We start from the raw sequence: 13675 nt of genomic DNA, 5'->3' as shown, positions 1-13675 counted from the left end.
CTGTGCCAGTGAGGACAACAAGATTCTCAGAGGGCGGAGCCAGAGAGCAGTGATTGGACTGACTGAGAGCCGAGGACTCTCAGCATCTGGACCAGCAGGATGCTGTTCATGGAAACTGAAGGATAGAAAATGCTGAAATGTATTTAAGCATTTTGCATTAAATATTGTGTTCAAAAAATGAATTGAACTGTTGAAGCCAGAAGTAAATATTGCTCTAACATCAGACCTGTTTGATCAGGTGCTGCTGATGTTTGAAAAGGTTTCTGTTTTATTACCTGGCAGGCAGAGGAAGAACTCACCTGTAGGAGCTCACCTGTAGGAGCTCACCTGTAGAAGTTCACCTGTATTCAGGTTCTGAGTACTGTAGTTAACATGAAATATTCTCTCATTAATCAGTGATGATGTTCAGCATACGGATGTCCTGGTGATCACATTAAAGTGTAGTGATGTTTGTGTATCTGTCAGACTATAAACCTCTGGATGTTGGAGGACAAACATCAGGTATGTATGTAGAATGTAGACTAATGTATTTTAGTCATGTTAATAATAAAACTGTAAACCATCCAACCCTGTGCGACAAAGTGGATGAGAACTCTCATTTCATCTCACCACTTGTCCCTTAATACTTTCATCTTACACATTACACAATTTTTATATAGCGCCAATTACAGTCAAATTGTCTCAAGACGGTTTACAGAACCCATATGCCTGACCCCCAGAGCAAGCCAAAAGGCGACGGTGGCAAGGAAAACACCCTTTTAACAGGGAAAAAACCTCGAGTAGAACCCGGCTCTTTATGTGAGGGGACCCATCTGCCTGCTGGCCGGGCGGGTTGAGAGGGACAGAAGAGGTAGAGAGGTAGAGATAGAGGGATGGAGGTAGAGGGGAAGAGGTAGAGGGGTAGAGCGGTAGAGAGGTAGAGGAGTGGAGGGATAGAGGTAAAGGGGTGGAGGGGTAGAGGTAGAGGGGTGGAGGTAGAGGGGTAGAGGTGGGGACAAGGACCATAAAACACACAATTTGATACATGCATGATAAGACAGATGATACATGCAAAATACAACTAACATGGAAACTGATTATAGTTTACTGCACTTACACTGAGTTAGGGAACTTAACCAGAGAGGTCCCCTACTGTTTCATTCCTGTGGTCAATCGGGTCACTTTAAGGCAGACTGTCCAGGGCAGTCAATTAGTAAAACATATTTGTGCTGCTCAGTAGAGTTTGTGAATTATCAGGGAAATGGAGTGGAGATTCTAGCATCCTCTAGGGATCATGAGCGCACTATTTGTGTTTTTATTGGAGAAAAGCCTTGTGTTGCTCTGTTGGATTCAGGTAGTAGCCGTACCCTTGTCAGGCAGGATTGTCTCCCCAGAGATTTCACATGTAGTGGTAAAGTGAAGGTTTGGTGTGTCCACGGTGATAATGTAGATTACCCCTTAGCTAATGTGAATATTACAGTTGAGGGCCAACAGTATTTACTGTCAGTGGGAGTAATGAGCAAACTTCCTTACCAGGTGGTGTTAGGCTGGAATCTTCCCATCCTTCGACAGCTGATATCAAAGGGGGACGAAAAGGATATCTGTGTTCCATGTGAGGGTATGATGGCAGTCACCAGGTCTAGACACAGGGAGCACCAATCAGAGCCAGGTCTAGGCTGGAATGAGTTACCATTTGCAGGGTGTGATGTTCCTGAGGTTGAGAGAGCCCGACAGTTTTGTGCAAAGAAGAGCAGAGTACAGAGGAGACAGGATAAAGTGAGGGGGACAAGGATTACTGAATCAGTTCCAGAACCAGATAGTGCTGACCTAATGGTTGCTCCTAGCGATATAGTTCAGCTTCAAAGGCAGGACCCATCTTTAACACCTCTATTTGCAAAGTGCATCCCTAGTTCAACTGAGGTCACTGAGAAAGTCAGGGAGATATTTCTCCTAAAAGATGAGCAACTGTATCATCGCAGTAAGTTGGTTGTGCCCGAAAGCTTAAGGGTTGTAGTCTTGCAGCTAGCACACTCTGTACCTTGGTCAGGTCATTTAGGACAACTCAAGACCTTTTCCAGGATGTTAACTCATTTTTACTGGCCATAGCAATTTGCTGACACAGTTCAGTTTTGCAAATCATGTCCACAATGCCACTTAATAGCTCCAGGAAAGAAAAGTGACAGGGCTCCTCTTATTACCATGCCAGTTATAGACACCCCCTTTTCTCACATCGCCATGGATAATGTAGGCCCACTGGAGAGGAGTAGTGCAGGCCACAGGTATATTTTAGTAGTGTGTGACTATGCTACAAGATATCCTGAAGCATTTCCTCTAAGAAAGGTCAAGGCCCATCAGATTGCAAACTGCCTTATACAAATGTTCTCGAGGGTGGGGATTCCCAAAGAAATCATCACTAATCAGGGTTCCAATTTCACATCTAACCTCCTGAGGGAAGTCTACAAACTGCTGGGGATCAGAGGGGTCAAGACCAGTCCCTACCACCCACAGACAGACGGCCTTGTTGAACGCTTCAACAAAACCCTGTGAAATCCATGCTGAGGAAGTTTGTGGAAGACTCAGGAGCTGACTGGGAACAATGGCTTCCATTTCTCCTTTTTGCATATAGAGAGGTGCCACAAGCATCAACTGGTTTCTCTCCATTTCAGCTTCTGTATGGTCATGCAGTACAGGGTCCACGGGATGTGCTGAAAGAGGCCTGGGAGGGACCAAAACCAGAAAAAAGGTGGAATGTTCTCTCGTATGTATTAAAGATGAGAGACAAGCTTGGGCAGTACCAAGAGTTGGCCAATAGACATTTGATCAGTGCTCAGCAGCGTCAAAAGCAGAACTACAACAGAGTGGGTCGCCAGAGGATTTTCCAGGAAGGACAGAAAGTTCTACTTCTTCTCCCAACATCAGAGAGCAGTCTCCTAGCTAAGTGGCAGGGGCCCTATGTGATCAACAGGAAAGTAGGTCCAGTCACCTATGAACTCAGCATGCCAGATTGTCGCAAGAAGCATCAGGTTTTCCATGTGAATTTGTTGAAGGAATGGCTGGATAAACCTGCATCAGCAACGCAGTTGTGGGCTCGCACTGTGGTTGAGGACGAGGAACCACAGGAGCAGTTCTTTCCTGCTGCAGTTGAAGGACATGCAGTCCCTGATCTGAGCATTTGTCTCCAGACCAGCAGGAGAACCTAGATGCCATCATGCCTGTTGAGCTCTTCAGCACCAAGCCTGGTTGCACAAACCTCATTCAAAATTAGATACGTTTCCGTTGTCCCAACCAGCAACCCATCAGGGATACCACCCCCAGAGAATGCTGTTTCCGCTTTTGATGCCTACCCTATGCCAAGAGTAGAGGATTTGATTGAGCGCTTAGGAAATGCTAAATATCTGACAACACTTGACCTTTGTAAAGGGTATTGGCAGGTGCCTCTGACGGAGACTTCAAAGAACTTGACAACATTTAGGGTCCCAAGTGGACTTTATCGTTTCAGAACAATGCCATTTGGACTGCATGGAGCTCCAGCTACATTTCAGCAGCTGGTGGATGACGTTTTGAGAGGAGCTGATGGCTACGCTGCAGCCTACACTGAGGATCACATTCAACACCTCTGGGACGTCCTTCAAAGGATCCTTAAAGCTGGACTTGTCATCAATGCACGCAAATGTCACATCACCAAGACAGAGGTGGAGTGGGGGGGGTTTAAAGACCCCCATGGTGAGCTGCCCTCTCAGGTTCCTGGTGTTTTAGGGATGAATGTGATCCGCAGATGCTATGCAGAGCTTTTTGGCCAACATGTTTCAGCTTTATTTGATTCATCAGAAGTCTCTGGGGTTTCAGAGTCTGTTTTGCAGGCCTTGCAAAAATGCCATCAGGCTAGTATAAACACCCCTGAAGTGATTCATGGTAAAGTAATGGTTCGGGGCAGGAAGGCTTGTCGCATCCCCGGTGGCGTGACCAAGATTGTTACTGCCACCTGCTCAGAGAAATACTCCCATAGCACTGTTTTGTTCGAGCCTCTGGATTCTGGTTTACCAGCTGGGCTTCTTGCTTCTCCTGCTCTGGTTCGGGTGATTGGGGCCACAGCGTACATCCCAGTTGTTAATGTTGGTTTCACGGATGTGCTGCTTTACCCCCGTACCATTGTTGGCACTTTAGAGGAGGTTCATATTGTCAGTCTGCCTGCAGGAGTCACCGAGGTGCCGTCAGGTGTGGCAACAATGGCGTCCCACTTGGTGTCTACTACCGTGACAGACCAAGTCGAGGCTATTGACCTGTCCTCATTGCCGGTAAATGAGCAGTGTCAGGTGAGGTCTTTGCTTCGAAAATATACATCTGTTTTTTCCGCTCATGATGGAGATTTGGGTTGTACTAACTTATTGTCTCATGACATCCCTCTCTTAGATGAGGTTCCAGTCAGGCAACGCTATAGGCGTATTCCTCCGTCGGAGTACGAGGTTGTAAAAGAGCATATTAATCAGCTGCTAGAGTCACAGGTAATTCGCGAAAGCAGCAGCCCATATGCCTCCCCTATTGTGCTTCTCAGGAAAAAAGATGGCAGTTTACGCATGTGTATGGACTATAGGCAGCTAAATAGCAAGACCAGGAAGGATGCCTTCCCCCGTCCTCGCATAGAGGAGTCCTTGGATGCACTTACAGGTGCACGTTGGTTCTCCTCTATGGATTTGGCTAGTGGGTATAATCAGGTTCCCGTTGCTGAGGCAGACCGCCCCAGAACTGCTTTCTGCACTCCCTTTGGGCTGTTTGAGTGGAATCGCATGCCCTTTGGACTCTGTAATGCCCCCAGTACCTTCCAGCGATTAATACAGTGGATATTTGGTGATCAGCAATGCCAATCTCTGCTTCTCTATCTTGATGATATTGTGGTCTTTTCCTCTACAGTGGAGCAACATCTAGAGAGGCTGGAGGTGGTGCTGCAGCGACTTCAGCAGGAGGGCCTTAAGGCCAAGCTGACCAAATGTGCATTTTTCCAGCAGGAGGTACGGTACTTGGGTCATGTGGTTTCCGATAAAGGTGTCTCAACAGACCCCACCAAGGTAGAGGCGGTAGCCAGCTGGCCGCCCCCTTCCACCGTTACTGAGTTGCGGTCCTTTCTTGGGTTTGCCAGCTGCTACCGTCATTTTGTGGAGGGCTTTGCCAAGTTGGCAGCCCCACTTCATAAGCTGGTAGCTGTGTTGGAGGGCTCTAAATTGTAGAGAGGTGTGCGGGCTGTCACAGAGAGCTGCACTGAGGAGTGCCAGCGCAGCTTTGAGGAATAAGAATAAGAATAAGCTCACCACGGCACCGGCGCTGGCTTATGCTGACTTTTCCTTGCCCTTCATCCTAGAGGTGGATGCGAGCGATGGTGGCCTTGGGGCTGTCCTGTTGCAGGAGCAGGAGGGTAAGATTAGGCCAATTGCTTATGCTAGCCGGGGTTTGAGGCCCACAGAGCGCAATATGTTGAATTATAGTTCAATGAATCTGGAGTTTTTGGCACTCAAGTGGGCAATGACTGAGAAATTCAGGGAGTACCTGCTGGGTCATAAATGTGTTGTTTACACGGATAATAACCCACTCAGTCACTTGTCCTCTGCAAAGGTAGGTGCCACGGAACAACGTTGGGCAGCGCAACTGGCAGCCTTTGACTTTGACATAAAGTATCGCTCCAGGCAGAGTAACAAGAACGCTGATGCACTCTCCTGTTAGCACCAACCCGGAGTACAGGATCTTGAGGTCATGCTTCCTGGTACCTCTCTTCCTCTACCCCTACAGCAAGCTCTGCAGCTGGAAGGGCCAGAGGTAACACAAACTGTTGTTGTAGCCTTGCCTCAACATTCACCTGCTAATGTTTGTGCTTTACAACAGGCTAATCCCGTCATACAGGAAATCTTGGTCCTTTGGGAGATGGAAGCAGCGTCCCGACTATGAGCAGCGGAAGCAGATGTCGCAGCCTGCGTTGGCATTACTGCGACAGTGGGACCGACTGGTTGAGAACAGTGGTATTTTGTACCGCCAGGTCCTTCGCCCTGAGGAGGTGCTGAACCAGGTCCACCAGCAGCACAGCCATCAAGGTGTAGAGAGGACACTAGAGCTGCTATGGGCTCAGTGTTACTGGCCAGGTATGTCCTCAGATGTGGCCCAGTGGATTCAGGCATGTGATAGGTGCCAGGTTGCTAAGGATACCCAGTCAGGTGCTCATAGCTTCATGGGACATTTGCTAGCTTCTCGACCAAATGAGATCCTGGCCATCGATTACACCATGTTGGAACCTTCTCGTAATGGACTTGAGAATGTTTGTTATGACTGATGTTTTCAGCAAGTACACACTGGTGGTCCCAACCCGTGACCAACTAGCATCCACTGTGGCTCAGGTTTTGGTAGCGGAATGGTTCTCGAAGTTTGGGGTTCCTGTCCGCATTCATTCGGACCAGGGCCGCAACTTTGAGAGCTCCCTTATTCAACAGCTTTGTAATCTGTATGGCATTGAGAAGTCGCGTACGACTCCATACCATCCAGCTGGCAATGGCCAATGCGAGCATTTCAATCGGATGCTCCACAACTTACTGCGCACCTTGCCAGTGTCTCGGAAGAGAAACTGGAGTTCCTGCCTCCCTCAAGTGTTAGAAGGTTTTTATATTATCATTTATAGCTATGCTTAATAGCTATGGTATGAACTGTGTTACACTGTTACACATGATGTTTTTAGTACATAAGCTTACTGAAACCTGTACCTATTGTTTCAATGCATTTACCACCCCCACTGTATTTTACTGTATTTTTCCACACACACAGACCACACCTCACATTCACACTCACTCGCATATCATTACCCTGTGAACCCAACTGTATAAATAAAGGACGGCAGGGACCACCTCTTTGTAGCTCACACGAGACGTGTCTTGTTGCACTGTGCGTGGGTTACCCTTGCTGCAAGTAAAAAGAAGCCACGTGTTGTTCATTACAGCGAGCGGTCCCTGGTTGGAGAGCCTTCCTCTCTAACAGCAGGTACTGTACTCCTACAATTCCACCAGGCAACTGGTGAGTCTCTATTACTCCTGATGTTTGGACAAGAGCCTAGACTACCAGGTGATTTCTTGTTAGGTAGAGTGCAGGACCCTGTTGGTGGGAGTATCCACGAGTGGATTCAGGAGCACCAGACCCGCCAGCAGATAGCCTTTGAGGGTGCCAGAGAGCAGCTGAAGGTTGCAGCTGAGCACCGAAAGAATAATTATGATCAGCATGTGCGAGATACACCACTGAAAGAGGGCCAGTTAGTGTGGCTACGTGATTGTACCACCCGGGGGCGGCATAAGATTAAGGATCTCTATAGCTCAGTGGTGTATAAAGTCCTAAAGACTCCAAGAGAAGGAGGATCCGTTTACACCATTGCACCAGACTTTCAAATTGGTCATTTGAAAGTCACACACAGAATGATTATGACATGCCCTCCTGTCTACCTTAGCAATACAGCAAATGTGTGTAGTGTGAGAGCAAAAAATCTGTCCCGATGCAGACTTTCCCCTGATGTCCATCAAACAATCAAGACAGGAAAACTCTCTTATGGTCCCTCTGCCCCAGGCAACCACATACTCCAAGCCATTTAAAAAAAAAAAAAAAGAGTTTCAAACAATTTTGTTAAACAAAATGTAAGCAAATACATTTGGGAATCAGAAATAAAATCAAAAAATGTCCAAAGTCAGGCTGGTTGACTCATCGCACATGTCAGTGCACCTTCACTTACCTAACACCACTTTCTCTAGGCAACGATAAAAAAAACACCTGAGATCCCAATGTACTTACTTCATAGCAAGAACATCATTCTCAAAACGAGTATTCATCAATCACAACATACAATATAAATCACAACATACAATATAAACCAACAAAATTCAATACTGCGAGCACATACAAGAAAACACATCAAAATATTGTTCCTCAGCAGCAGCTCCAGTTTGTGTGCTCTCCATCGTGTCTTCAATCAATGTATTGCATCATTATAGCATCCTTTTTCACAGTCCTCTGTACTTTGTCATCGTCTATTATCATTGTCCATGTCTGAGTTTTTCAATCCGATTAGACAGCCATCTTTGAATCTGCCTCTCATTGTCCTGGGAAGAAAAAATCACCCACCAATATCTTGCAAAAATAACAAATGCATCAAACACAACATAATATTTTCTAATAAAAATCCCTTTGTTCTGACATCATCCAATTTATGATTCCCATTTTCCACATTTCCATTTCCCCCCGTTAACCATACTGAATCTCATTTGGACTTTAGACACTTGTACTGTAGGTGACACCAAAAGTAAAAGTTACGACTATAATGAAATCAGATAATCAAAATGGATATTTCTCAGCTCACTTGAACAACATACTATCAACTCCAATTGAAGCACCACAACCCAATTTAGATCCCTGTGTTGGCAGATTTAACAACGCAGGTTTTCAACATACCATTCATTTTTTTTCAAAACACCATGGCTTTGCCTCCGAAACGCTGTTTAATTCCCAATTTTTGTATGATTATTTTTTCTACTTTATCCTCAAATATTTCCCATTGTCTGAAGATAGTCAATCTCGAAGTCCTCACCTGCTTCTGACCTTACAGCACAAAAACTTTTAACAAAAGACTGAGTATCCTTCCGCTTGGTTGAACAAGCCTCAGACCATCTACAATTTAATCAAATCCTTCTGGCATGTTTCTTTAACTAGCAAACAGACAACAATATCATCAGCATACCGAACAACAGTGCTATTCAAGAATCTGATCTATCCCTCAGAGAAAGTGGAGATGCTGATTGATGTGGTAGAGGAGCTGGAAAGACTCGAGGACTACAGGGCCCTTCTGTCACAGTTGCAGTGAACATTTACACACAAAAAACAACCACAAAAAACAAATACATCGTGCATAATAAGAAAATTTGAAAATGATCCTCAAATTACAGGCAATACGACATATTTATTGAGGAGACTTTACTGTATAAATTACAATGAACTTTAATTGATGATCAAATATAATGACATATCATAAGAGGACTGGAAAATATATAAAAGTAAATTGTATTTACTATGTATATATAGCTATATTATGGTCTGGGTTCTGGGTCTGACAATATCTTAGAAGATACTGTGATAAGTAACTACTGACAGCAAGCTGTTGATGTCCAAAGGCAGTGAAGAACCCCTAAATCACAATTTGCACATTACAGAGATGTTTACCACCTCCAGTCATTCCTTTAAGCCTTTATCACTTACTTCAAATTTTTTTTTGTTTTTTTTACCTCATCATCTTGGCTTGGTGGCCACCTCTGAGGAGAGTAACAATGATGCTTAATTGTACCCATTTATAGTAAGTTTATGTGAACTGATGGACATGTAATTATTTTGTACACCTTTAGTACAAACCAACAGTTCTTGAATAGGAATCTTCTTATTTGCGTGAAGGTGTTATGATCCTGCTCCAGCCCCTGCCCTTCTTTCCCCTTCTTCCTATTTTTCCTCCTTTCTCCCTTGGGTCCTGATTTGTTTCTGTTTTGACCTGTCTCTTTTTTGGCTGCCTCTGTCTGTCTGTCACTTCTCCCTCATGTCTCTCTCTCTCTCCCTGTCACTCGCCCTCCTGCTCTCCCTGTTTCACCTGCCTGCATTCTGCTACCTGCTGATTACTGCAATGAATGTCAGCTGCAGTAATCAGCTCATTCCGGACATGTGTTCACAATCACCTCTGCAGTATAAAGCTCAGTTTATTCAGTTACACCTTGCTGGATCATAAAGACCTTAGTGCAGCATTCGATACAATCGACCACAAACTTTTATTACAGCGACTAGAACATTCTATTGGCATTAAAGGGACAGCACTGGATTGGTTTAAATCCTACTTATCAGACAGGTTCCAGTTTGTGCATGTCAACAATGACTCTTCTGAGCATACTAGGGTTAATCATGGAGTTCCTCAGGGTTCTGTCTTAGGACCAGTACTGGTCACATTATACATGCTTCCCTTAGGCAATATTATTAGGAAGCACTGTATTAATTTCCATTGTTATGCTGACGACACTCAATTGTATTTATCTATGAAGCCAAATGAAACTAATCAGCTAGCTAGACTGCAAGATTGTCTTAAGGACATAAAGACCTGGATGACCTATAATTTCTTACTACTAAATTCAGACAAGACTGAAGTCATTGTATTTGGCCCCAAACATCTTAGAGAATTTGCTTTCAAAGCATATAGTTACTCTGGATGGCATTACATTGGCCTCCAGTACTACTGTGAGGAACCTCGGTGTTATCTTTGACCAGGACATGTCCTTTAACTCGCACATAAAACAAATCTGTAGGACTTCCTATTTCCACCTGAGAAATGTTGTGAAAATCAGGAACATCCTGTCTCAGAGAGATGCAGAAAAACTAGTCCATGCATTTGTTACTTCTAGGCTTGACTACTGTAATTCCTTATTATCAGGTTGTCCCAATAGCTCTCTGAAACATCTACAGCTGATCCAAAATGCTGCAGCCAGAGTACTGACGGGAGTTAGCAAGAGAGATCATATTTCTCCTATATTGGTTTCTCTTCATTGGCTTCCTGTTAAATCTAGAATAGAATTCAAAATCCTTCTTCTGATATATAAAGCTCTTAACAACCAATCTCCATCATATCTTAAAGACCTGATAGTACCATATTATCCTAGCAGAACTCTTCGCTCTCAGACTGAGGCTTACTTGTTGTTCCTAGAATTTCTAAAAGTAGAATGGGAGGCAGAGCCTTCAGTTATCAGGCGCCTCTCCTGTGGAACCAGCTCCCAGTTTGGGTTCGGGAGGCGGACACCCTCTCTATTTTTAAGACCAGGCTTAAAACCTTCCTTTTTGACAAAACTTATAGTTAGGACTGACTGGGGGACCCTGACGGGGTGAGCTGGTGTTTTCATTTGCAAAACTGACTTCCCCTCTTGACGTCCCTTTAGTTTGCCCCTAGTTATGCTGCTATAGGCCTAGGCTGCTGGGGAACCTCTCTTGATGCACTGAGCCCTTCTCTAACTACCTATGTATTTACTATATATACCATTATTGCATTACATTCACTCTGTTTCTTTCTGTGTCCTTTCTCCGAGTGTCCCTGGTCCCAGAGCTGGATGCTTCACATGTGTGGCTGTGTTTTATGGTCCTTGTGTCCCACCCCCCACCTCTCTATCTCTACCTCAACCCCTCCATCTCTATCCCTCTACCTCTTCCCCTCTACCTCCACCCCTCTATCTCTACCCCTCTACCTCTTCCCCTCTATCTCTATCCGTCTAACTCTACCTCTCTACCTCTTCTGTCCCTCTCAACCCGCCCGGCCAGCAGGCAGATGGGTCCCCCCACATTAGAGCTGGGTTCTGCTCGAGGTTTTTTTCCCTGTTAAAAGGGTGTTTTCCTTGCCACTGTCGCCTTTTGGCTTGCTCTGGGGGTCAGGCATATGGGTTCTGTAAAGCGTCTCGAGACAATTTGACTGTAATTGGCGCTATATAAATAAAATTGAATTGAATTGAAATTAAAGACTCACATCCCCACTTTTGGACCTTGTTTTCCCCCCTGGATTACCCCACATGGACTCTGATCATCTCCCTGATTCTCGCCTGCTTTACTTCTGTCTCCAGCCTGTTTGTCCTGTCTCATCTCCGTCTGCCCCTGGATTCCCTCAGCCTGTTTTCCCCCTCTGTGTTCAGTTTCCCCCATCTTGTGAGTATCCTTCCTGAGCTTGGTTTTGTTGTTTCAGTTTAGTTTTTTAGACTTCCGTTTTTTGTATTCGTAGTGTTGGTTTGTGGAGTTTAGAGTAGTTTGGTTTTGTTCTGTTCCCCTAGTTCAGTTCTCCATTTATGTATTGCTTTAGTTATCTGGTTAAATAAAACTCTTTCATTTGTTCACTTGTCTGCCAGTTTTCTCTGTCTGACTTGGGTTCTCCAGCTCCTCCGTAACAGAAGGAATCAAAATGAATGAATTCTATTTGTTTGTTCATTACTGAAACGTAAGACAAGTTCATACACTAATCTATATTATTGTGTGGCATGACAATGTCCCCAAATACACAGCCAGGTCTCATGAACATCATTGAGTCAGTCTGGGGTCACATGAAGAAGCAAAAGCAGCTGCACCAGGTTAAATCAAGATCTAAGATTATTCTGCACACAGCATTTTGTATAAATTCAATTAACCAATAAAAACTATTTTTGGCATCACTGTTGGAAGCATTCTTATTTTACTTTTAGTGTCTTAAACCATGCATAACTGTACATTACATTACATTACATTACATTAATGTGCAAAATCTTGAATCAATACTGTTTGTGCTGTCTTTTATTCCAAGTTCTAAGGTTTCACCAGAGTTCACACCTTCAGTCATCTCGCAGACATTTGTATGAACTTGGACAAGTGTTAAAATTCAGAGGTCTCGACCGCATCAACACACAGATACAGTTTCTTTAGTGGTCATGCCAAGCACAGAAAAGAGTGTAACAAAGATTGAGCCTACAAATCTACAGTACTACCAACAAGCACAAGATAGCAAACAGGGAAAGCATTGAAACAGAAAAGCATCTGTGTTCTCACATGGGAACATTCATTCAATATGAATGAATGAAAATGAATGCACTACTACAATTCTGTATCTGAGCTACACAAGTTCAACATTAAAGGTCAAGTGAAAAGATAAAGAACATACCATAAATTAAGAAAATCATACGACAATTCATACCAGTGTGGTTATTAAGGAAGATTTTCTGCAACTGAGTAGGTATTTTTATTTTTTACTTCCTTTTACAGTTTGTCAATTTGTTGTTGATTACAGTGTATGCTTACAATGACATTTTATTTTATTGTCCTGAATTCTCTTACAATACAAACTGAAACAAAATATTTTACTACATCATTTGTCTGTTTGCAGGTCAGAGTCTGACTCAGTATTTCTTCAAATCTGGTCAGTATTTTTACACTATTGGATTAAGACACACCTGAGCCGAACAGCTAAGGCCGGTAGACTAGGTAAAGTCCTTTTAAGGCTTCTTTTAGTCATGTTTAAAAGTATGCTTTTAATATTTATGCAACTATCAAATGTTAGCTGAGTAATAGTATAAATGAGCGGAGTCAAAAGTTTGACTTTGCTCACCATGAGCACTTTGATATTTTTCTTTATGTGCTGGAATTGAAAAGTTTTCAGCAAACATGCTGGAGTGACAGCACCATTTTATTTAAAATATGAGTTTTTTCCAATGAAGTATTTTGGAAAATGTCCTTTTAAAACACTTTACTGGTGTGAACAGATATATACTTTTACAAGAAACAAAAGTCTGACATTTTCAGACTGCTGGGCAGCAACATGAGACACGTTTCATATGTGTTTGCATTTAAGATAATGAAAAAAGTTTGCTGACTGAACTATTAACAGTTTGCTTTAACTGCATACCATGGGGTGTACTGACAACTACCACTGATCCACTAGTTACATTTTTGTAAAGAAAACCTAAACACAAAATTGTAATATGTAGAGTGACTTTATTAAAAATACAGAGATGATGACAATAATTTAGCAGATTAATGCTCAGAGAAAAGGAAAATACAAATGTTTGTTTCTGTACAAACACAGCGTTTGATGAAAAGACATTTTTTATGTTTAGAGTAAATAAGTTCATACATCTATAGTATCAAAAAGCTCTTG

At 43.5% G+C, this 13675-nt stretch overlaps 1 protein-coding gene across 1 annotated transcript; it reads left to right on the top strand.

Annotated features, from left to right (window-relative positions):
• Positions 1-957: 957 nt before the first annotated feature.
• On the top strand, positions 958-5201 carry LOC129350363 (uncharacterized). Its single transcript, XM_055016668.1, has one exon. The coding sequence runs from the start codon at positions 3180-3182 to the stop codon at positions 5199-5201; it is 2022 nt and encodes a 673-aa protein (XP_054872643.1). The 5' UTR covers positions 958-3179.
• Positions 5202-13675: the final 8474 nt, after the last annotated feature.

This window comes from Amphiprion ocellaris, chromosome 13 (genome assembly GCF_022539595.1).
Source record: "Amphiprion ocellaris isolate individual 3 ecotype Okinawa chromosome 13, ASM2253959v1, whole genome shotgun sequence".
NCBI classification, from domain to species: Eukaryota; Metazoa; Chordata; class Actinopteri; family Pomacentridae; genus Amphiprion; species Amphiprion ocellaris.
The sequence above is the reverse complement of the archived record's forward strand: the minus strand, read 5'-3'. Positions and strand labels throughout refer to the sequence as shown.

What these genes read in the sequence shown, in the direction of transcription:
- LOC129350363 (XM_055016668.1), top strand. Translation starts at nt 3,180, where the DNA reads ATGCCATCATGCCTGTTGAGCTCTTCAGCACCAAGCCTGGTTGCACAA.